Source organism: Prunus persica, chromosome G1 (assembly GCF_000346465.2).
Source record: "Prunus persica cultivar Lovell chromosome G1, Prunus_persica_NCBIv2, whole genome shotgun sequence".
Lineage (NCBI taxonomy): Eukaryota > Viridiplantae > Streptophyta > Magnoliopsida > Rosales > Rosaceae > Prunus > Prunus persica.
The window spans coordinates 35,123,700-35,148,141 of record NC_034009.1 but is presented as its reverse complement, the minus strand read 5'-3'; the positions used below and the strand labels follow the sequence as shown (position 1 = coordinate 35,148,141).

Here is a 24,442-nt window from a genome sequence, read left to right as displayed (position 1 = left end):
TTTATATGTTGAAAATCCACAGTTTTCTCCAATTGATTTTATGAGAATATTTACGTGGTACCACGACAGATATCCGATTTTAATTTTTTATTTCATTTTCTAGAAGCGATATTAAAAATATTCGAACATAAGACTTCTAATGCATAGATAGCTACTTTGCATTCCGGTTTCAATCTAAAGTGATTGCCGATTGAGATTAAAATCATATAAATAAGTAAATTACATCGCCAAAAATACCGAAATTGAGTCTACACGAATGGAAATGAAAAATTGCTGAGACCAAAGGTGCCATTTGGTACAAAAACTTTATAAACTACTAGCCCCTTGACACATGCTCACGCATGTGCCAATTGGGTTTTCTTTTTCTTTTTTATTTTATTTTTAGAATTAATAAAAGATAACAGGATAGTTATGTTCCATAAAAGTAGGACCTGTTATCTTATTTTGTTTTTAATTTTAATTTTTTTAATATTAAAAAATATAAATTTACCATATTATCCTCATTTAATTAATAATTTCAATTCTTAATGTTTGAATTAACAAAGGGCATTTTCTGGTATTTTGAATGTTTCACCATTCTCTGCCTTTTGCTTTATATATATAGATTACTTTTTTTTTTTTTTGGGTCATAGTAAAAAGTATTAAAAAAACAAAATAGAGTACAAGTAGATAAAAGAAGAGTGAGAAAATTATCACCCTTATTTTAAAACAAAAATATATTTTTATAACTAAAATAAGCATTTCAGGAAAGCGCGCCAGTTTTACAGATTGCCACCTTGAAGGAAGTATAGTCGATACAGTACCACCTGTCACTCTCATTGACTCATCTGCTGACTGATTCACGTTCAACAAGAAAACTGGAAAAGTTAAAAATCTTTCTCGCCTCTCACGCTTTGGAACTTCCGAAGTCACGCAACAGCCGAAAGAACCAACCTTTGGTACCAAAAAATTAAAAGCAAAGAAACCCAAAACCCTTGAACAAGATACAAGTTGGATTGTCTTGCTGCGTGTGGAGCTTTCGTGAAGATGTTGATTTTGTAGCCAAATTGAGATTAACCCAGTTCGTATTTTGGGTCAAAATTCCAAAATTCTTGAGGCTTGGTGCTGATTTTGGTCATGGGTTGGAAGTACAACGCGGGTTTGGGGTTGATTGGCACGGTTGTCTTCATATGGGTCGCTTCTGCAGAGGTTACTCAGGTTTGGGTTCATTCACAGCCCTTTGTTTCCTTTTCTTTTTGACGTTTTGATTCTTTTTCCTTCTCTTTTCAAAGTTTGGTTTTTGACTTCAGTAGTTTAGCTGGTTATAATTTACTGTTCTCATAATAATATCTGCGCTCTGTTTGTTTATAGGGAAAGAAAAGAAAATTACACTTTAAAAACATCACTGCTGTCCTCACTGTTCTATTTATATCTTTCTTTTGGGGTTCCTATGGGTTGATTTTCTTTCAGGATTTTTTTTTTTTGGAAAAAGGTCTCTCTCTCCTAAAAAAGAAGTTATATTTCTCGTCAACAGTACATTATTTTGTTAGGCTCATTATACCAGATATTTGAAGGGTGCATTCTTCTATTTCTATGATTTGAAAACTTTAACTTGCACTGGTTTTTCCATGCAGAGAATTTTCACCGAGTACAAACAGCCGTTTGCATTGACTTATCTCGGGGTGTCTCTAATGGTGGTCTATCTACCTATAGCAGCTTTGAAACATTGGATCTGCAGCTTACTGAAACCAAATTTAGTTGATAATTTCTACAACAATGAGAGTGCCATGAGCACTTCAGTTGGGCTTGATATCCCACTTATAATAAATGAAATGCACCAGAGTCCAGAAACCGATGTTACAAGCTGCCCAGTTACTGACAAAGATTTTAGCAATACGGAAGAAGGGCGGCCTCTAATCGCTAAGAGTGAAGAAGATGAGTCTCACTTGCTTGAACGAAGTGATCAGCTTAGTCCCTGGGAAATTGCAAAATGTGGCTTAATTCTTACTCCAATATGGTTTCTTACAGAGGTAACATGAGACATTTTGGCACTCCTGTTATTCATATCACCTTTTTGGACTTCGATTTGCATTTTAAATTGCTTGAGGAATTGCATTAATAGAAACATTAATCTTGATGGATCTTTTGGTTTGTTTTCATATGCATGGATTAGTTGTATGGTCGGGCCAATCTCATCAAGGTCCCTTTTAAAAGTGGTAAGTGACTTTGTGAAATTACTTTGATCTGGTGCAGTATCTGTCAAACTCTGCGCTGGCAAATACCAGTGTTGCTAGCACAACTGTCCTAACTTCTACATCGGGGCTCTTTACACTTTTCTTTGGAGCTCTTCTTCGTCAGGATTCCATAAGTATTCCAAAGATAGTTGCTGTCTTTGTCAGCATGGCTGGTGTTGCCATGACCACAGCTGGAAATACTTGGGCACCTGATGAACTGCTGAGCATCTCTGAGTAAGTTTTTAATCGTTGCTTCAGCTAGTAGTAATAGCTTTTTATTGTGCTTTCTAATTTCTTTCCGGTCAACATGAATGCCTTAGTTTAGTCCTCCTATCTGCCCCCTTCTATGGGTGCACATAGTATCAACTTGTACTGTGTTTCCATCCTGGGTTCTAGGTCGCATGAAAAATTGTAGCTTATAGAATAATTGTATTGACATAAGGTTGGCTTTTTCGAGGGGAATTTAGTCATTTCCTTCACACTGTAAGGATGTGGGGTGGGTGGGGAATATACAATAAGAATGATATCTTGAAGGTTATGTAAATTTTAGATGGTTTTATTTTTTTATTTTATGTATTAGTTATAAATATATTTTACTAATTCTTAGATTTCTGTGTTCTTTACTCAAGGTAATATTTGTTCTTTTTACTCACGTTTCACTAACGTTTTTGAAATTTTATATTGTTCTTGTTGCCAAGGACTAGAAAGCACTCTATAACAGGAGACATTTGTGGTCTTCTCTCAGCAGCATCTTATGGATTATTTACAGGTAATACATTTCATTCAGAAATCCAGTGTTACTTAAAAACTTTTACAAATAAATAAGTCATCAACTGATATAACTGATATACAGTTTTATTATTTTTTGAAATTTTGTGTGATTATTAAGTTTCTAGTCTTATTCATGCAGTGTTACTTAAGAAATTTGCTGGATCAGAAGAGGAAGGAGATAAGGTTGACGTGCAGAAGCTCTTTGGATACGTTGGTCTCTTTACTCTGCTTGGTCTGTGGTGGCTTGGTGAGTGGAATAATGATTACAGGATCTATTTATTTTCTTCGTCTTCCAACCTTCTGATGTTAAATTAGACTATGTTAGCATACCATGATGGATTTCAGGCGAAACTTGATAACTAGATCAATGGTTGCAAAAGATAATGTAAGTTGGACTGTATCTCGGGCCATTGTTTATGATTTTCGCACTAGAATAAAATTGGCTTGATTGCTATCATGATTTCTAGTGTTTTTCAGCACAAAAGTCTCTTTATAAGAAGGTTGTTAGAATTGAGTACGTTATCTTAAGATTGTTACAAGAAAAAAAGGGAAATTAAAACAGAGAAATCATAAGATAGTTGGAAAGAGAAGTGTAAATATATTTTGCAGTCTCTTAAGCTCTGTATGTGGAGTTTTCAAATGGAAAGGGCTCCTAACGAAAAGATAGTGCATATTCTTGGGTGTCATGTTATTCTGTGTGAGTTGTATTGCTCACAGAAATGCTTTCCCATGCAGTGTGGCCGCTCAATGCCATCGGGATTAAACCTTCTTTTGAGCTTCCACAATCGAAATCTGTTGGGGAAGTTGTGCTGTTAAATGGCTTCATGGGGAGTGTTCTTTCAGATTATTTTTGGTATGTAAAATGGCCTTCACAAACATTGGGGTCAATGTGGCACCACAGGGACATGAAAGCATCAAACCATGATTTCTGTTATATTTATTACTTGCTGTCCACCTGTAAAAGGATTCTTTGTATTCTTATAAATGGTGCACGATTGGGTTTTCATAGATAACTTCTAAGAGGTCGGTTCGAGTCTGTTGTGTGGTGGCCAAATGTATTATCAGTACTTTCTGCTATTTTTTTGTTTTTTGTTTTTTCTATGGAGCTACAAGATGCTTGTGCCTAATGTTTTTAACATCAAATCAACTAAAACTTTGACAGGGCACTTTCTGTGGTTTGGACTTCTCCATTGGTTGCAACGTTGGGCATGTCCTTGACAATTCCCCTTGCTATGGTAGCTGACATGGTAATTCACGGCCGCCATTTTTCTGCAGTCTACATCTTTGGTTGCATTCAGGTATGTGTATTCATATTATGCGTCATTCATATTGTGACACAAGGCTCGAACTTCTGCCGTCAAACTTACCCTTGAGATGTAGCTCCCAACGATATAGTTAGTTTTTCTGCAGTAAAAATTTACACTAACTACTTTCCATTGGACTCAGGTTTTTGCAGGTTTTGTGATGGCAAACCTTTCAGACAAGTTTTCTAGAAAGGAAGAGTTGAAATAGTGATGTATAGAAAGCTCAGAGAAGTTCCTAGTTTGCACGTAGACTGAATATATACATAGCATACGTAAGATATAGGAAAACATCAGCTGCCCATGTATTGTATACAACCTACAAAGACTAAACATGGGATTTTTGGTAGATTTTCATATGCTTAAAGTATGATGGTGTCTCTCTCTCTCTCATAATTTTTTTTTTTTTGGGGTGGATTTTCATGTTCTTTTGTCTCCGTTAACCTGGCTGATGAAAATCAAGAAACACTACTTCAATAAGAAGAATTGTAAATTTTGATGTAAAAATTACAAATTTTGAACGGCGTCCGTCCTGGTGTGATCAACTAAAAAGTGAACAAAATGTCAGCTTGGGTCAAGCTAGCTGGCTAGGCCAGTGCTAATGAGTCCGTCCTGTGCACTCAAGTTCAAGTCCCTTTTTGAGTCTTTATGCACTCAAGTTCGAGTCCCTTTTGAGCCCCTTTTGGCAGATTAATTGAGGCATTAGTAGGCTGGCATAATTAGGGCGGTGGAGTTGGGCTATGGTTTTCGTAAGGAATAATTGGGCTCGGCCCGTTTCGATACTAGCGGGTCAGCATTGCCAGTGGCCCGAATTGGGATATTAGATTAAGCTGGGGAAAAGTTTATCTTATCTCACATCCAATCAAAATCCAAGAACTTAAACAAATTAAATTAACAGAATGAAATGAGTTTTTTCCCTTTTAATTTTGCCTCGAAGCATATATGACATCAATTGAAAATTGAACCCAGCAACAACTTTACTTTTAATTGAAAAAGAAAAAAACAAGCTAAAAACCAAGAAGCCGACCCGAGGCCTTGTGTTGAGAGAGCGCATATTCGTATCAAATCTCTAGTTTCTGACCGAGTGAAAGTAGAAGAGAAGAGAAGAGAAGAAGAAGATGGAGAAGGGAAAGGGAGTGATGGGAGCAGGTCGAAGATGGGCCGTTGACTTGACTGACAACTCTACCTCCCCTTCTTCCCGCGACGTTCCTGATCCTCCTGGCTTCTCTCGCACCCCCCTCGAACAGGTTCTTTGCCCTTTCCTCTCTTTCTACCTCGTCCAATTGGGATTTGGATTCGTTCTCAATTGATTTGATTGGGGTTTTTTTTTTTTTTTTTTTTTTTTTTTCTCTAGGACGATTCAACTGTGAGTCGCCAGAAGAAGGATGCCGAATCTACTTGGAAAGCTCAGGTTTTCATTCCCCTCCTAAATTTACATCTATTGAAACATTGAAGTATTTAGGGTTTTTTGCGTTCGTCTTTTAGACCCAGGATTTCGGACATTTTGAGGGGTTAAAAATTGTACCTTTACATCTGAACTTAGTAATCTGATCACAAATTATGAGAAAGATTTGATGCGGAGCATGGTTTAGATTGCGGATGGATCACCATTTTAGCTGTTTCTTTACTGAATTTTGTTTACCCTTGCTACACCAGTGATATTCGATAGTTTGGATTTTTGGGATCTCATGGTTTCTTTATGTTCGAGCAGAAAGCTTGGGAAGTTGCGCAGACCCCATTCAAGAATTTGCTAATGATGGGCTTCATGATGTGGATGGCTGGAAGTACAGTGCATTTGTTTAGCATTGGAATCACATTTTCTGCTCTTTGGCAGCCCATAAGTGCCTTACAGGGTGTAGGAAAGGGTAAGATGCCTGCTATACTTTTTCTTCCCATACAGCTGTTGGTAATTTTTTTTTTGGCCCATCGATCACTCTATATGTGTGGATTACTCAGGTACAGGGGAATGATAATGATGGAAAATCATTAAGTTTCGTCTCTGCCTAACATGAAATCCTGTATTATACTTGCTTGTCTATATTGCTGTATCATCATACAAATGCTTTCAAATAACCACCATTCATGGCCTTTGGGCAGTTAATGTACTGCTCCATTTAATTGTCTTGCTGACGTGACTATCTACTTCTTATAAATGTTGTTTGGCATGATTGATTGCTGAGATGTTGCATGTAGAACTTTCTTTCTTTTTCTTCTTCTTTTTTCCCTGTTAACTGTAGTTTTCATAGGACTTTTTACCACCTTCATATATCCATGCAAATTTTATGGACATACTTTATGTGTATGTCAGTTGATTCATGCATATACTTTATTTGCTCGGCAGTTTATTTCTTCTCTCTTTTAATGTGATTCTGCAGTTTTTGAGCCTTACAAGGACAGCAAAGTAGATCTTATTGCCCCAAAGTTGCTATTCATTGCCCTTAATTTGGGGGGTTTAGCACTGGGTGTTTGGAAGGTGAATTATTATTGTTCTCCTTTAATTGCTTTATCCCCTATGGTTATCTTCTTAGAAATCCCGTTTACTAAATTTTCATTTTTCTTGGCAGCTTAACACTTTGGGGTTGCTTCCTACACATGCATCCGATTGGGTTTCATCCTTACCCCCTGCTCAGGTAAAATTCTTCCTCCTGAGGTGAAATTCATCTGGCATGTGGGATTTTCTCAATTTATTTTGAAGCATGTCATTTGCTCTAAAAATGTCTGCACCACTGTTTTTACCTAAGCAGTCGCAACCATGGAACCATTCTTAATGTACACTTGTCCAACTTGTATAGTGAAGTTGATTTAAAAAACAGTTCCAAGCAAAATAAAGTTTATTGTAGTGGAGAATTCTCCCTACCTACTAGGGAGGGAGAATATCATAGGCTGTCCATAATCAGATTAAATTTTTTTTAGTAATTAAATGCTTCTAAACAACTTTGTGCTTTTCCAGCACATGATAAATAAAGAACCAGGCAGCTGAGTGAGCTTCTGAGTGAGTTAGTAACATAGCAGCTAGGTGGAAATAGTTAGGGAGGATAGTTCGAGCTAATAATCAAGTGGATGAGGTAGTTGCTGTGTTAGTAAGTTGTAAGTGGCGGGAAGATATTACAAGCTGCATGAGCTGTATAAATAATAACAAAGAATTGTATTGGAAAAGTTTCAATGAATGTTTACAAGGAACTGCAGGCTTCTAGTGGGAAGATTACAATTCCATTGTTACTCTCTGCACGCACACCTGTGGCCCATATACACCCATGTACAACCCATATCATATCACACACTACAGTACTCTTCTGACAGTTGAATGCTGACACCTTGGTAGTTTCGAGCTTCTTAATATCTTGGAACTCCCATCTAAAACAGCAAAATATCTGTTTATTGCACATTTCATGCATCTCATCGTATTATCGTTCTTTTTTCAAAATTTGCAATTTACTGGTACACTCAGCAGGAGGTGAGTTGCCATTTGGCCCAAATGCCATTGTTGGTGGCTTCTCCTAGCTGTTTCATAGCCTTCACCTTAGGGCTCCTTTAACCATTTTTGTTTGGTCCAAATTTCAGGAGGTTGAGTACTCAGGTGGTGGCATTCCTCTATATTGACATCAATATTGGGTTTTGATGGCTGCCAATCTCAAGATAAAAAGATGAATGGCATTTGCAGACGCAGGATGAGATCCTGTTGCTGTTTCCTGGCAAACAACGCATAGCTGGTCTCGATAATGTGATTCTTTCGAGTTCTGAATGATATAACTAAATTTTGTGGCCGTAGACACTGAGCTTGTAGTACTTGTTCTAGTGACTCAATGGATTATCATGAAATCTATATTTTAACACTTTAATTTTGCTAGCAGTTTTGATGGTAATCCAAATTGAATTGTGCTTTATTAGGTTGGGGCTAAGGTCTGGACTACCTCAATTGAGTGGGGAGGTGCGACTCACCTGAATTTGGATCTTACAGGATCAAGGGTCGATTATTTACTTATTTATGTCAATGATTAGGGGAGATTTGAAGTCGAAGTTGGGAACTTTTTAGCGATGTGAAAATAAGTATCACTAGACTAATAGCTAGTTGCATCGCATCAGTTAACGGTGCCTCGTTAATTTTAACTGTAAATCAGTGCCTCATCCAATGTTTAAATTCAACAAAAATGTTTTGATTTGAATAGCAAAAGTCATTTGAATTTAAATGAACTAGATACTTCCAAAGTAAATTTAGGTTTTAGTCATAAAAAAAATTTCAATTTTGGAAAAAGCCAAAACTTTTTCAAAAAATACAGAAAAACTCCTCAACTTTCAAACCAAAGACATGTAAATGTAAAGAATTTCTTAGGAAATTCAAAAATAAATAAGGGCATTTTTGTCTATTTTGGCTTCTTTTACAAATATTTCTCTTCTTTAGCATTTTCCAAACTGAGTTTTTGACGCGATAATCATGAGAAAACCCAAAGAATATATTAAAGAAAAGAAATAAAATCAAAACTTTATTTTTTTTGGGTAGAAATAAAATTCTCACTTTCAATATCCACCGTTCGTTTAAAAAAAAAAAAACCCACTAAAAAAAAAGGTTTTTAATTATTTTGGTGGTTGAGAAACTTAAAAATCACGCAATCGAAGAATCGAGCATCCTCGTCACTTACTCCGATAGCCAACAACCTCTGAAGTCTTTGTCGTGCTCCTTTAGCATCTGTGTGAACGCAACCATGGAGCTAACAGCACAGCAGCTGATCCAATACAACGGCACCGACCCATCAAAGCCGATATACGTGGCACTGAAAGGTCGCGTCTTTGACGTGACGGACGGCAAGTCGTTTTACGGGCCTGGAGGACCGTACGCGATGTTCGCGGGCAAGGACGCCAGCAGAGCTCTGGCGAAGATGACCAAGAACGAAGAAGACATCACTGCCTCCCTCGACGGCCTCTCGGAGAAGGAGATCGGCGTCCTCACCGACTGGGAGAAGAAGTTCGAAGCTAAGTACCCAGTTGTTGGCCGTGTTGTTTCTTGAAAGTTCTCTATTTTCAATTAGAATTCTTGAAAAGTCTCAACCTTTTATCGTCTTTATGACTTAAATGTGTGCAATTTCAAGCAAAATAAGTGTTTATGGGAATTATTTGCTTCTGGGTATCTGTGACTTTGTATCCATGTATCTGATCTTGGATGTTGTGTATGTTTATCCATGGATGAATAAATGACTATGGTTGTGTGAATTTGGTTTTGTTGATTTGGCTGAATTTTGAGCTTGTATGGCTGAGAAGTTTGCAAATTTTTGCAGTTTGATCCAGCTGTACATATGTGCATTGTTGTGTTGTTCACTGAAATCCCTAATTTTGATGTTCCAAGGCACCAGGGTTTGCCTGTACTGGTGCAACAATTCGTGCATGAGGCTTATGCTGATTTCGATTTCTCTGCTAGTTTGAGTGCATTAGTTTTGTTCCTAACTCTTCCCAAGTCTGGTGCTGTAATTAAAGTACATCAGAAGACTGATTTAGCTAGCCCCATTGAGAATCTTGACAATTACAAGTTTTGGCCCTTGAATTGGTCATATCAGTTCATCTTTGCAGATCCTTTTCTTTGGGTTTCTCTGACTAGAAGCGGTTGTTGTTGGGTTGTTCATAGTCTTGGCATTTGATGAAGGAAAATCTGAATATATGAACTTAAACTAAATGCTTGGTTACTAATTGTCACTACGCTGAAATTCTGTTTCTATTAGATACATAGATTCTGATGGAATCAAAGTGGACTTCTACCAACCCTTTTAGTTGTCTATGTAGATAAATTAACTCTAGATATGTTGTCTTCCCTAGGCCATGTTTTCAGGACGAAAATCTCACCCCACATCCGCCAGCACTTTCTCAAGTCTCTTAGTGTGTATGATCTATGCAGAGTGCTTAGTGCATTGTGCGGTGTACAAAGTGCAAGAAAGGTTTAATGCGTATGTTGACGTATCCTCAACCTCATCCAAAGTGCTAATCTGGATTGTTGTCACTCTACATGATGTGAGGCATGTGCTCAAATGCCCATGGTGCAGTCTCTCTCTCTCTCTCCTTTCTAACGCACCCAGGTTGGGGAAAACTCTAGTGCTTGTCTCTATCTCTCTCATCAAGTGAGGATGTCATAGGAGGAGAGAGATAGAGATGATGGCCAGGATTTTCTAGAGATGGAGACAGGCGTGGTAGACACCCGGGATGGGGAAGTGTTTGTTGAAAGGTTGATGGTTGATGTATGAAAGCATTTTTCTTCAGCTTTGTCTAAAACAATTCATGGCAATCAGTACATGGCAGGGGCACTATATGACTGATAATTACCCTTTTTTTAAATGTAAAGCTCGAAGAGACATTATTTCTGTTCTTTTGTAAAGCTCAATGAGACATCTAGACAGCTTAAAAGTTACTGCTCCCTTCATAAACTCGGCATACTGTAACGGATAATTCATCCGATTTTGATTCAATGACTTGAGACTTCTAACTAAACAGATTGTTTTTTTCTTGTCAAACTTGTAACTACACATTTTATAAACATTAATTTGAGTCCATACCATGCTTCCATTTATTGCATTATACATGCTATTAAGTTGAGGTCGATATCGGTGTTATAAGCCTCAATTATTATTCTTGATGTGTGTGAATTATATTTTATAAAGAAATGTAAAACATATAAATATTAAAATAAACAGAGATTAGCCCAAAAACCCTACATGATGAATGGGGCATCATTGTCTCCTAGCTGTTTGACGGACCTGATCACTGTGATGAAAATTTTGACGGTTTAGATCTCCTTCAAAATAGGAAGTGGATAAGTAAAGTGCTTTGCTCCACGTGCTACGAAAACCCTGAATATAATTTCACTACTCTTTTAAAAGCTATTTTATTTTTCTTTTCTTATTTTCCAAAGGAAATACTATACACTCCATGAGAAGACTCTACGAGTCGGTATAAAAATCATAATTTATGCTCTAAAGGCACCTTCTTCATCCCCCCTTCTTCAAGTCATCCCTAAACAGAGCACAGAAAGCCCTGCCTTTTAAACTGTCTCTCACATCACACCATAACCATCCACCGAAACAAATCCAGACCTTTGTTCCCAGTCCATCTCTTTACTGGAATATTGGATCTTGCTTTGTTAATCTTTATTATTTATTATTAATCTAATAATATTGCCATTTTTGTTAATAAAGTTTTTGTTTTTTTGATTTGTAACGAATCAGAGCTTCCTTTCTCAATCCCTATCAAAGATGTCGACTAGAAAACCTTCATACACAAACCCAAAACCCTGCAAGCACCTTTCAGCTTACAAGCTCAAACATGGCTTGAGTGGCTATAAATCACTCCAAAAGTGCCTCAAGACCACCCCAAATGGAAGGACAAGTGTTCAGAATCCTGGCACAGAGATACCCAGATGCAGTTCCTGTAATGGGTATCAAGGTAGACTCTATATTTGTTTGATTTGCTCTTCAATCTCATGCTCAAGCCACGCCCTTTTGCATACCCAGTCTGAGATTGGCCACTATTTAGCTGTGGACATTGAAAGGGCTGAGCTTTATTGCTGCGCGTGCTCTGATCAGGTCTATGATCCTGATTTTGATAAGACTGTGATGTCTAAACACATGGTGGACTTGCCATATAGCACAAATAGTGCAGACAGTATAGGAGAGAGACTGTGTGAAAGGAAGAGGCTGGGTTCAGGTGTAGAATTAGTGGATTTGAAGAAGGCCGAAAAGTCGGCTTTGACGAGAGATCAGAGGGCTAAATCATGTTACCCATTGGGTTTGAGGGGATTGACTAATTTGGGCAATACTTGTTTCATGAATTCTGTGTTGCAAGCACTACTACATGCACCTCCTTTGAGAAATTACTTCTTGAGTGATCGGCATAACCCCAAAACATGCCGGAAAAGGACTGCGAATCGGCTGTGTTTGCCTTGCGAACTTCATGGTATTTTCTCGGCTGTGTATTTGGGGGATCGGACTCCTTATAGCCCGGCTCAATTTCTTTACAGGTCTGACATTGCTCTGCCAGTGTGCTCTTTGGTTACAGCATATCTTGCCAAGTTAATAATGCTTGGTTTTGTGATTTGATGAATGATTTATATTGTTCTTGATACTATGGGGGCCGAAGCCCGAACAAAGAAACAACTACAACAAATGATTGATTTATATTGGATAAACATTTGTTTCAGGAGTTTCATTGCCAGTTTTTGTCTCTGCAATTTGTGGGTTTTGAAGTTCCTTGGATAAGTATAGGAAGTGTTATATTGCTCTCTTAGCAAGTGGAGATGAAGTAATAACTTTTTAAGTTGTATACATGCAAATTACATAATGTGTATGTCCAAGCCGGGCTTTAAGAAAGATACTCAACAGAATTGTATTTTTCTTTGTATACTGAAACCTTCAAATTAGGGTTTGTGTGGTTGGAGTTAGTTGGATTCTTCACATTAATCTATTTAGAAGTGATAGAATTTCTGGAAATGATGGCCCCATTTTTCTGATTTTGGATCAAATTCTTATTTGATATGTGATGCTAAATCTCTTGTTAGTTCATGTATGCTTGTATTTTCTTAATTGATACATGCAGTAGACTTACTTTTCAACTGATCCACACTATCTTTTACTTGAAGTTGGTGGCAGCATTCAGAAAATCTGGCAAGTTATGAGCAGCAGGATGCTCATGAGTTCTTCATTTCAGTCTTAGATGGGATCCATGAGAAAGAAAGCAAAGCAAGGAACCAAACTAGAGGTAATTATGGGTCGACTGTTGGCATTATGGTCTTGCCTTTTATGTTTTCAAGAGAGGGATTATACTTGGAAGCACACTGACACTGTTTAGAAGGATGTAGAATTATGGAACCACTGTATCTAAAGAAGTTCAAGAATCTCAAAAGGATTGGATGAGTTGTGTACACCTTCATAGGATACTGTAGAAGTAATAGATGCATGTGCAATTGTTGTTTTTACATTGTTTAACAGTTATCTTGTACTTATGAAGTTATCCTCTGTTTCACAGATACCGGAGATTGCCAGTGTATTGCTCATAGGGTATTCTCAGGACTGTTGAGGTCCGATGTCACTTGTATGACTTGTGGATTCACCTCAACAACTTATGACCCTTGTTTGGACATATCACTCAACTTAGACACAAGCCATTGTTCTTGGTCAGATGCATCTAATAAGCCCGTCAAACCAAATGACAACAGCAGTTCATCTACTCTTTTAGGTTGTTTAGACTTGTTTACAAAACCAGAGAAGTTGGGATCAGACCAAAAACTGTACTGTCAGAACTGTGAAGAATTGCGAGACTCATCGAAGCAAATGTCCATCAGAAAGCTCCCGTTGGTGTTGTGTTTGCATATAAAACGATTTGAGCACTCCCTTGTCAGAAAAATGATGAGGAAAATTGACAGCTATTTGCATTTTCCTTTCTCCCTAGACATGACTCCATATCTGTCTTCTTCAATTGTCAGAAACAGATTTGGAAATAGGATCTTTGCTTTTGAGGGGGATGAATCTGATATATCTACAGAATTTGAGATTTTTGCAGTAGTTACTCATTCTGGGACACTAGAATCTGGCCATTATGTGACGTATTTACGCATAAAAAACCAGTGGTACAAATGTGACAATGCTTGGATTAATGAGGTTGACGAGGGAATTGTAAGAGCTTCACAGTGTTATATGATGTTCTATGTGCACAAGATGCTTTACTATAAATCACACGAAGATTTGAGTCGCCTGCCCATTTCCACACGGATAGAGGCATTTCACAGGGTAGCTGGTTGCTGCTAAATGTAATGTTTCAAATGATGCTTACAGTTGGCTGAACAAGAATTGGACTTTCGATATACATCAAGGCAGGCTATGAACAGTGAGACCGAGAATGCTTCTGCTGAAGGAGCCGTTTCAAGAATCAGATCCCTTTGGCCTAAGGAAATCACGATTCCATGTTGGACGGATGGGGAAAGGCATCACCAAATTGCAGATTTTTTGAAGATCATGGTTTGAAGCAAGGATACATCCAGCTGTGCTGTTAATGGTTTGTTAACGGGTGTTTGTGAATGGATTTTGAGAGATACTAGGCAACTGGTGGAACTCAACTTCCTCATGTTGAGGTTTTTGTGCTCTTTACAAGATTCGTGCTCAGCATTTTTTTTGACTGCAGGTCAGTCATGTATAGGGTAGATCTTTGGAACTAATGTTTATTTGGGGGTTCCACTAACTTTTGCTCTTCCACTTTCTAAATGTCAATATGATTTGTTAACTTTACTCTATTCATCCAATGTTGATGATGCATGAATCTTAAATTGTCTAAAAAGAAGTCGGGAAGTTGGTGCCATTCGACTCTGCTATAAGTAGTCTTCAATAACCCGCTTCTGCTAAGGTCAATAAAACAACGACGAAGAAAACATAAAGTTCGAATCTTTTCATTCCTCATAGGCTCATTGCCCTTTTTGGTCTGTAATGGTTAGTCGACAAAAAATAAAACACTTTCATTGTTATTTCCTAATCAAACTCGCATCAAGATTTGTTCTTGGGAGAAACCTCTCTCCAATGGCTCTAGCGTGTTGATAGGAGGCAAGCTACTTAAACCAACCAAGTTGGATCCATTTTATTCCCTTTTTCTTAAAGCATATATAATAAAAATCATAATTAAGCTCTTGGGTTTTCTTTGAGGGGAAAAAAAAGTCCATTTCAGGATGCATTAGGTTTTGTGGTTAACCTAGTCCAATGAGTACCCCAATTATATACATTAGTCACAATCAAAAGCGCTATCATCTCCTTAAGGTTCATGAATCATATAAACATCCAATTCCTACTTTCCGCCATTGAGTTAAGTAATTTTGAGTATGTGGCATCTCGTGATTGGACAGTCTTCCGTGTGACCTTCTGTGAGCTTCGATTGGGAAATACCAAAGTGTGACAGTTACATATGGTTAAGGACCTCGTGGTGTTACGAATCTACCCATGTTATGATACATTTTTGTTTATTAAGACTATGTTATAAGTTCATGAAATATGGAACTTTCTCATTTACCCGCACCATAACAAGTGAACTAACAACACAACTCAAATCAGAACAAGATCGGCCTTTTAACACAAGTCTTTCCAGTTCCAGAAAGGGAGAGACTCCACCTTGTCACAAGCGGAAGCTATATCCTTATGACTCACATGTCCCCACTTCCGTGCTCATGGAGCCAGTGGCATTCGGCCACGTGTCAGAACATCATAACTAGGGAAGTCCCATGTACATGATATTATTCCTTTCAAAGACTTAAACAAAAAACAAAAAACCAAAAAAAAACAAAGAGGAAAAAGGAAAAGAAAAGAAGGAAAAAAAATCGGAATTTCTGACCATCTTGCGGGTTGGTGACTTTTGAGAAAGCAATTACCTTTCTCTTGTTCGTTTTCTGCTGAGTCGAATGTTTGCGGCCGAAACTTCTTCAGATTCTTACATGAGAGAGAGCGAGGCACTACCCAACGGTTAAACTGTAAAAACTAAAAACTAATATCAGATATTGATAATTTAGGAAGGGTGTAAAGAGTAAACCGGTTGGTTGGTTAAAGTCAACCTGGCGGCAAGAGGCCTTATGCTACCTTGGAGCTAGCTACCAGGCATTGGATCCATCTGAACTTGAAGTCCTCGGCTTTCATTACCAGATATCTATCATTTTGCGGAGAGAATAAATTTCACATTCATTGCAGAATTAAGTAGAGAAAGCTACTGCTGTCCTTGTGTTTTTTTTTTCCTTCTTTGTGTTGTGTGTGTTCGAGGTTATCAAGCAGCAACGAAAACCAAGATCAGAAATTCTAAGCTTCCCTCAGGAGAATCAATAACCGGGAAGAACCCAATCAGATAAAAACTGAATCTTTAACTGGGTTTTTCATTTTGAAGCAGGAAACAGATTTCCACTGTTCAGGAAACACTGATCTGTTTACTGGGTTGTTGTTTTTGGTAAATCTGTATTGGGAAGAGAGTGATGGTGGAGGAGGAGGAGGATCTTAAATCCTCTGGTGACATGGTGGAAGAAAATGAGCCCAAAAAAGGGTGTTCTGGTGCTCTCTGCACACCAATCAATTGGTTCAGAATGCTCTGTGTGGAAATGCATTGGAGTTTTGTAATGGGGGTGTTGGTTGTTTATGGAATAAATCAAGGACTGGGTGGAGCTCTTTATCGTGTGGGCACAGAATATTACATGAAGGATGTTCAAAAAGTGCAGCCTTCTGAAGCACAATTTTATCAAGGAATTACTTCTATTCCTTGGCTTGTCAAGCCTCTCTGGGGTCTCCTCACGGATGTTCTCCCAATTTTCGGGTATCGAAGACGGCCTTATTTCATTGTAGCAGGTAAAAGATACATTATTAGTTTCTTGATAAACTCAAAAGTTAAAACTTTTTCTAGTTTTGATGTTCAATGTCATATATTCAATTAAGGATAACATTCAAAGTGTTAAATTTGAAGTTGTAAGTGTCTATATTCTAATAGATGTGAATATCAGTTTTGGGAAAACAAAATCAGAACTTGCCACATGGATTGATTGTTTCATGAGATGACACATTTAGCCATTTCTAGCTGATTTGGTTTCCTGATTAGCTAGTCAATGTCTTGTTTGTATTAGGTTCTATTGGTGTGATCTCCATGCTCGTGCTATCATTCCATGAAAAGCTGCACATTGCACTTGCCCTATTGTCATTAACAGCCGGAAGTGCTGGAGTGGCTGTAGCAGATGTCACCATAGATGCCTGTGTTGCACAGAACAGTATTAATCATCCGTCACTTGCAGCCGATATGCAAAGCCTGTGTGCCCTGAGTTCCTCCATTGGGGCACTACTGGGATTCTCTGTTAGTGGTATCTTTGTTCATCTTATAGGCCCTAAGGTCAGCTTCTTTCACTTGTAGCTGTTCAAAGCTTAAATATTCTCTTTGCTTTTCATATTTCTGTTTGAAACAAAAATATTTTGTTTATTAGAAGAGTTTTTTTGTTCCTCTTCCTTGGTAGGGGGTATACGGGTTGTTGGCAATCCCATTTGGACTTGTATTCTTAATTGGAACTCTGCTTAAGGAACCTCATTCTCCCAATTTCGCTTACACACAGGTAGTCCTTTGCTCCTCTTGATTCTTGTCCTTTTCTTTTCACTTTTCATGCTCATGGTCTAATATTGCATCTGGGCACAGGTCAATCAGAAGTTTATTGATGCTGGCAAGGCTATGTGGACAACATTGAAATGTCCTGATGTATGGAGGCCATGCTTATACATGTACTTTTCCCTTGCATTAAGCTTGAATATCCTTGATGGAATGTTCTACTGGTATACAGACTCGAAGAGCGGTCCATCTTTCTCACAGGTATTTGACAATTACTTATGAGAGTGAATTTTATTATCTCAGTAATCAGTATATTTTAGAGAATAAGAAGTCAACAGCTAAAACTTCTTTTACATCAGTTCACACCGCTTTGTCCAATGTGTCATTCCAATTTTACCAGATGTCCCTGAAGGGACCACTCTGTACAATGTGAGTAAAGTTAATCATTCACATCTTTTTGCAGGAGAATGTTGGATATATATTCTCCATCAGTTCAGTTGGTTCCCTTTTGGGGGCAGTACTCTATCAAAATGTTCTGAAGGATCATCCTTTCCGGGACTTGCTTTTCTGGACTCAACTGGTTTACAGTTTATCAGGAACGCTAGACTTGATGCTGGTCTTGCGATTGAATTTGAAATTTGGCATACCAGATTATTTCTTTGTTGTGATTGATGAAAGTGTATCTCAAATGACTAGAAGGCTCAAATGGATGCCTCTTCTTGTGCTTAGCTCAAAGCTTTGTCCTCCGGGAATCGAAGGAACTTTTTTTGCTCTGCTCATGTCAATCGATAATGTTGGACTTCTCTCAGCAACATGGGGAGGAGGCATCTTACTGCATGCATTGAAGGTTACACGGACACAATTTGATAATCTCTGGCTGGCCATTCTGATTAGGAACTTCTTGAGATTAGCTCCGCTTTGTCTGCTATTTTTGGTACCTAGAGTTGATCCCAACTCTTCCATTCTTCCAACCGAAATCTTGAATACAAAAGAGGATATTGAAACTCAAGAAACAGAGAACATTGAATTGGTCTCCCTTGTGAACAGAGTTGATGATAGATAGCCCTACAATATACCATTCACATCAAAATCATCTTAGGTTTCAGAAACATACTTAGAAGACCAAGGCAAAGTTGCTTTAGGTTGATACTTGAAAGAGTTATGATGAATGTACTATTGTTATATATATTTTAATTATTTACCACATTTTTTCTTATAAATGGGAGAAGTATTTCATGGTAGTCCAACTTTATATAGTGAGATCCATTAAGCAGGTTTTCTATTTAACTTCTTGACACAGAATGTTGATGAGAGTTCACTACGGGAACACTGTAAAAACAAAATCCAAGACCGGATTTTGATAATTAAGTTAAGATAGGGTGTAAACTGTAAACTGTGAACCGTTTGGTCAAAGTCAGCTCGTTCTGTTACCTTGGGGCTAGCTACTACCAGGCTTTTGATGCATCTTGAACTTGAAGTAATTGGTTTTCCTTTTCCTGATCTATTACTTTTGAGAAGGATAAATTACCATAATTGCAAAATTAATTTGAGAGAGCTATTGTCTTTGTGTTTGAAAGTTTTTGTTTTTTCTGTGTGTTGTGTGTGCTGGAGGTTTTGTCAGCGGGTTCAAGGTTATTAATTTAAGCAGAAACCAAAGCCAATATCAGAAGTTCTAAGCTTCACTTTGAAGAAACCCAGTTCGAGAAAATCTGAATCTTCAACTGGGTTCTTCATTTTCAAGCATAGTTCAGGAAACACTAATCTGTAAACTGGGTTGGTGTTGTTTTCTGATAATCTGTATAGGAAAGTGAGTGATGATGGAGGAGGAGGAGGAGGAGTAGGAGGAGAGTCTTGATCCCTCTGCTAATATTGTGGAGGAAATGAGCCCAAAAAAGGGTGTTGTGATGCTCTCTGCACGCCAATTCAATGGTTCAAGATGATCTGTATGGAAATGCCTTGGAGTTTTGTATGGGGGGTGGTTGTTGTTTATGGAATAAGTCAAGGACTGGGTGGAGCTCTTTCTCGCGTGGGCACAAAATATTACATGAAGAATGTGCAGAAGGTGCAGCCTTCTGAAGCCCAATTTTATCAAGGAATTATTTATTTTCCTTGGATGGTCAAGCCTATCTGGGGTCTCCTCACGGATGTTGTCCCAATTTTTGGGTATCGAAGACATCCTTATTTCATTTCTGCCGGTAACTGATCCAGTATTAGTTTCCTGTTAGCTCAAAAGTAAAAAACTTTTAAGTTGGTTTTCATGTTCAAGGTTGCATAGCGATTTTGGGATTCTGAGATCCCATTGATATGTTTACATTCTGCCTTAAATGCCACAAGCTTTAGCTCCACTTTCGTAGTCTAATAGATGTGAATATCACTTGACTTTTGTGCTTTTTTGAAAAAAGTCAGTACTTGCCATATGGTGTTTAGACCACATTCTGCCTTAAATGCCATCTGGGGGTTTTAGAAATTTCTTGCTGACATGGTTTCCTAACTAGCTGGTTCATGTTTTCTTGATGATAGGTTCTATGGGAGTGATCTCCATGCTCCTGTTATCATTCCATGAAAAGCTGCACCTCGCATTTGCCGTCTTGTCATTAACAGGAGGAAGTGCTGGAGTAGCTGTAGCAGATGTCACCACCATAGATGCCTGTGTGGAACAGAACAGTATTAATCATCCTTCACTTGAATCTGATGTGCAAAGTCTGTGTGCCTTAAGTTCCTCCATTGGGGCACTAGTGGGATTCTCTATCGGTGGTATCTTTATTCATCTTATAGGCCCTAAGGTCAGCTTCTTTTGATTATAGCAGCCCAAAGCTTTGAAACTTTTCCTTTTCATATTTCAGTTTAAAAATATAAAGTTTTCTTCCTTTTCTCTGGTGGGGAGTATACGGCTTGTTGGCAATCCCAGCTGGACTTGTATTTTTAGTTGGAACTCTTCTCAATGAACCTCATTCACCCAACTTCGCTTACACACAGGTAGTAGTTTCGTTCACTCCTGTTGATTCTTGGTTCTTTTCATGCTATCCATGCTGGGAGCAGGTCAGGCAGAATTTTATGGATGCAAGAAAATCTATGTGGACAACATTGAAATGCCCTGATGTGTGGAGACCATGCTTGTACACGTTGTATTGAGCTTGAACATCCTTGACGGAATGTTCTACTGGTATACAGACTCGAAGGACGGTCCATCTTTCTCTCAGGTATTTGGCAGTCACTTATGAGAGTGAATTTAAGAAACTAAGATATGAGTATATTTTCCAATAAATAAATTTAACAATTCAAGTCTTTATGCAGGAGAATGTGGGATATATATTCTCTGTAGGTTTGGTTGGGTCTCTTTTTGGGGCAGTACTATATCAGCATGTTCTAAAGGATCATCCTTTCCGGAGCTTGCTCTTCTGGACTCAGTTGCTTTATAGTTTATCAGGCATGCTAGATTTGATGCTGGTGTTTGTAGAACAAATATTTCCGCTTCCAATCACAATGCGCCACTTGGATAAGAATAATATCTCCTAGGTAAATTAATTGAGCCCATTTATTTGACAAATTAATTGATACTAAAAATAGAGATATTATCTTAAATATGAACCTTTATTTAACAAGATATAATATCACCAAATTAAGATATTATCCAATTTGGAGATAACATCATCAATTAGTGATTTGATCCCAATCAAATCCCTAATTGACTCAATCTCTACAATTTGGGGAAAGAATAAGAATATATTCTTTGAAAAACCCTAGATGCCTAGAGCCTTATAAATACATGGCTACATTCAACAAACAAGGTAATTCAATTTCTACTCGAAAAACCCTACACTCTCTATATCTCTCGCTGCCTCCATATTTCCCTATCACGGCTTCGGCCACCCGATTCTCCGAGTATGGTCTTTTACTCATGTTTGATTTTATAGGAATCGAGGAAGAGAGAGAAAGAAGTTCAAAGGGCGAAGAATCTTCAAGCGGATATTATCTCGTGAGAATATTTGCACAGGGAATTAAATAAGAACCAGATCAGTTCAATTTTCCAAATGCAAATCACTTAAGCTAATTTTGAGAAGAAAGACTATCCTTTTTTTCTTTTCTTTTTTGGTCTAAAACTGAAAATATTAATGGCAATAATTCCTTTGAGAAATTTAGCAGAAAAATTTGTAGAAATTGTGAAAGTTGTAGATTTTTGAGTAATGCTATTTAGACACACAATATTGACCACCTTAACTGACCACCTTATGTGGCAACTGATGTGTCATGTCATGTCAATTAATGAATGTTGTCATGTCAATTAAAAAACAAATTAAAAAACCCTAGCATTCCTAGTAAGTGGCCTCATGGCAGCATTCATTAATTGACATGGCATGACACATCAGTTGCCACATAAAGTGGTCAGTTAAGGTGGTCAATGTTGTGTGTCCAAATAGCATTACTCTTTAAATAATCTAGTGTGATTGTCTAATTACTAACTAAAGTAACACTGAAATCTAGAATATAAAAGAGGAGACTGAAACTCGAGAAGCAGAGAACATCTGATAGCGCAAGAAGAAACCATTCACATCAAGATCATTTTAGATTTCATAAACATACTTGGATTGGATGAATAACAAGCCAAATTAAGTTGCTTAATTAGGTTTGAGGTTCAATGAAGTTCTGTTCTCTACGTCAATAGCTGATGATGCAGTATGCTAGTTCATTAACAAATGAAATAGCCACAACATATACATGAAAAAGCATGTCGAACAAAGTCACAGAAACACTAGCACCCAAATCCAAAGATAAGACTTCATGAATTCAAAATCATGATACAACCCTAGTCCAAAGAAGAAGAAAAAAGAAACTATTTTGTGGTTGTACTATAATCATATGAGATCATGATGAGACAGATGATGCTCAAGTTCATGCATGTCATGTGGAAGTTCCGGCAATGGTGCTTCAAGCTCAAGAACCTTCATGACTTTTCCAGCTCTTGGCCTTCCCTTGCTGTTGGGATGAGTGCACCATAATCCCACAATTAACAAGCATTCCATTTCATTTTTATCAAAAATCTTATCCAATCTCTCATCAGCTGCATAGAGAAGATTTTACAGTTGCCAAACCCAACTGACAAGTGGCACGTGAAATTCTCCATCCTGGTAAGTCCTCCTTCCACATGCAATTTCCAAGGCCACAACTCCAAAACTAAACATGTCACACTCTTTACTGGCCCTTCCTCCATTTACATATTCTGGGGCTATGTATCCAAAAGTCCCTACTGCCCCTATCATTTGAGTCCTGGACCATGGATCAACAAGCTTTGCAATCCCAAAATCACCGAGCTTAGTGCTGAAGTCTTTGTCCAACAATATGTTAGCTGATTTGATATCCCTATGAAGAACACATTGCTCTGCATCTTCATGTAGATAACGAAGGGCAGAGGCCAAGCCTAAAGCTATCTTATACCTGAACTTCCATTGCAGGGTTGTTTTACATCCGAAAGATGTGTGTCGAGGCTGCTGTTAGGCATGTATGCATAAACAAGTAAGCATTCGCCTTCCTTATGACACCATCCAATAAATTGCACCAGGTTTCTATGTATTAAGCGGCTTATAATTTTGACTTCATTGATGAAGATTTTCTCATAGTAATCAGATTTTGCAAATATTTTTTCACAGCAATTGCACAGCCTAGATCCTGTAAGATTCCTTTATAAACATGTCCTGACCCTCCTTGGCCTAGCCTTCCAGTGTTTGCAAAGCCATTGGTGGCTGCAATTAATTCCTTATAAGAAAATCGTTTAGGGAATGCTCGTCTCTCAAGATCCTTATTTATGGAGGTCACATCCTTGGAGTAATTTTCATGTCCACCAATCCTGACTGTTCGCTTCTTTACATCCAACCTACACAAGGCCACACCAATCATCAAAATTAACAAAGTAAAAGCAGCAATTCCTCCTATCAAATATTTCTTCTTCATTTTCGTATCCTTTTGTTTGTTTCGTATCTCACCAGAATCCAAATGTGCTTTGAATTCCCAATAACTTATAACATGCCGCTCAGGGGCTGTTCCAGTAGCAGCTGAAAAACCAATAGTAACCCATTCGGGGAGAACCTCTCTTAAGTCAACACGGTGAGAAAGCGAAAACGAACTGTCAATAAAAGTAGGATTTGGGTTTTCCTTGTATGTCCAAAACACACTGAGGTCGTTTGTGGTAGCATTATAAGTTATCCATGCATTAGCCACCTTCCTTCTGTTGCTGCTAAAAACCCAACTGGTGTTAACAATTGAGGAGATTTTGTTTACATTGATCCCAACATGAGGTCCATTTGGATCCCACTCAATATTTGTGTAGGAATCAAACTCAACTGCTACAATTTGGTTTTTGGACACTGCAAAATTAGTGCTGCTGTTGAACAATCCTAGACTACCACCAGCAGAGTTAGGTGGAATTGGATAGCCAACAGGAGCAAGGAAAAAGGCAAACCCATCACTGAATTTGCTACTGTTATGAGTGTCAACCATGAAAGTGAAATGGGTTGTGAAATCTGCTAGTGAACCGGTAGCAGAGTCCCATAGGTGCAAAGGTTGCGAATAGGTACACCGCCCTACGCGGAACAATTGGGAGACTGTATTGAGTTCTACCATGCCTAAGGAAGGCGTGGCATCACCTTCATAGAGTATGTTCTCTGTATCAAGGTTGAACTGAGGTATGGTGAACGAAAGGGGAGGTCTGACATTGGTTTGATGAGCAAAGATAGGCAGAAGATTGATGAAAATGAAGAGACAGATGTAGCAATTATTATTCATGTAGTAATTACGAAAGGTTACCTGGCTGCAGCTTATAAGAAACACGGTTGCTTTGTTCAGAGATGTGCATGAAAATCTGCAATGCAAAGAATCAAAGAAAGTCTTCATTGGGTTGAGAAATATATGTAAGCGGTAAAGGACTAATTGAGTTGAGAGAGTCTGTTTTTTGTCTTAATTGCAATTTGCATCAAAACGACGTGCACAATAGTACTACTGAGGCAAAACGAACCCATGGCATACATAAAAAAAGTTAGCCGTCCCGAGGATTGAATAGCTTTTGTATTGGCAGGATGAACGGCTTTGACAAGG

The 24,442-nt window shown here is 38.1% G+C and overlaps 6 protein-coding genes and 1 pseudogene across 6 annotated transcripts; 6 read left to right on the top strand and 1 right to left on the bottom strand.

Moving 5' to 3' along the window:
• Positions 799-4,702, top strand: LOC18792290 (thiamine-repressible mitochondrial transport protein THI74). Its single transcript, XM_007222793.2, has 8 exons — positions 799-1,197; positions 1,614-2,009; positions 2,233-2,447; positions 2,912-2,982; positions 3,124-3,231; positions 3,720-3,837; positions 4,147-4,282; positions 4,431-4,702. The coding sequence occupies exons 1-8, from the start codon at positions 1,117-1,119 to the stop codon at positions 4,494-4,496; spliced, it is 1,191 nt and encodes a 396-aa protein (XP_007222855.2). The 5' UTR covers positions 799-1,116; the 3' UTR covers positions 4,497-4,702.
• On the top strand, positions 5,237-8,154 carry LOC18792369 (ER membrane protein complex subunit 4). Its single transcript, XM_007225871.2, has 6 exons — positions 5,237-5,532; positions 5,640-5,696; positions 5,997-6,150; positions 6,661-6,758; positions 6,850-6,915; positions 7,847-8,154. Exons 1-6 carry the CDS (start codon positions 5,404-5,406, stop codon positions 7,883-7,885), a joined length of 543 nt encoding a protein of 180 aa, XP_007225933.1. The 5' UTR covers positions 5,237-5,403; the 3' UTR covers positions 7,886-8,154.
• LOC18789521 (probable steroid-binding protein 3) lies at positions 8,878-9,490 on the top strand. Its single transcript, XM_007225951.2, has one exon. It carries the CDS (start codon positions 8,986-8,988, stop codon positions 9,286-9,288), a length of 303 nt encoding a protein of 100 aa, XP_007226013.1. The 5' UTR covers positions 8,878-8,985; the 3' UTR covers positions 9,289-9,490.
• LOC18788639 (ubiquitin carboxyl-terminal hydrolase 22) lies at positions 10,888-14,576 on the top strand. Its single transcript, XM_007223005.2, has 3 exons — positions 10,888-12,278; positions 12,897-13,015; positions 13,283-14,576. The coding sequence occupies exons 1-3, from the start codon at positions 11,515-11,517 to the stop codon at positions 14,059-14,061; spliced, it is 1,662 nt and encodes a 553-aa protein (XP_007223067.1). The 5' UTR covers positions 10,888-11,514; the 3' UTR covers positions 14,062-14,576.
• On the top strand, positions 15,797-18,576 carry LOC18791349 (probable folate-biopterin transporter 2). The gene is made up of 5 exons (XM_007222063.2): positions 15,797-16,617; positions 16,890-17,149; positions 17,271-17,366; positions 17,447-17,617; positions 17,820-18,576. Exons 1-5 carry the CDS (start codon positions 16,251-16,253, stop codon positions 18,417-18,419), a joined length of 1,494 nt encoding a protein of 497 aa, XP_007222125.1. The 5' UTR covers positions 15,797-16,250; the 3' UTR covers positions 18,420-18,576.
• On the top strand, positions 19,308-20,154 carry LOC18793912 (probable folate-biopterin transporter 3). The gene is made up of 2 exons (XM_020557301.1): positions 19,308-19,551; positions 19,877-20,154. The coding sequence occupies exons 1-2, from the start codon at positions 19,308-19,310 to the stop codon at positions 20,152-20,154; spliced, it is 522 nt and encodes a 173-aa protein (XP_020412890.1).
• Positions 22,210-24,172, bottom strand: LOC18788478 (annotated as a pseudogene).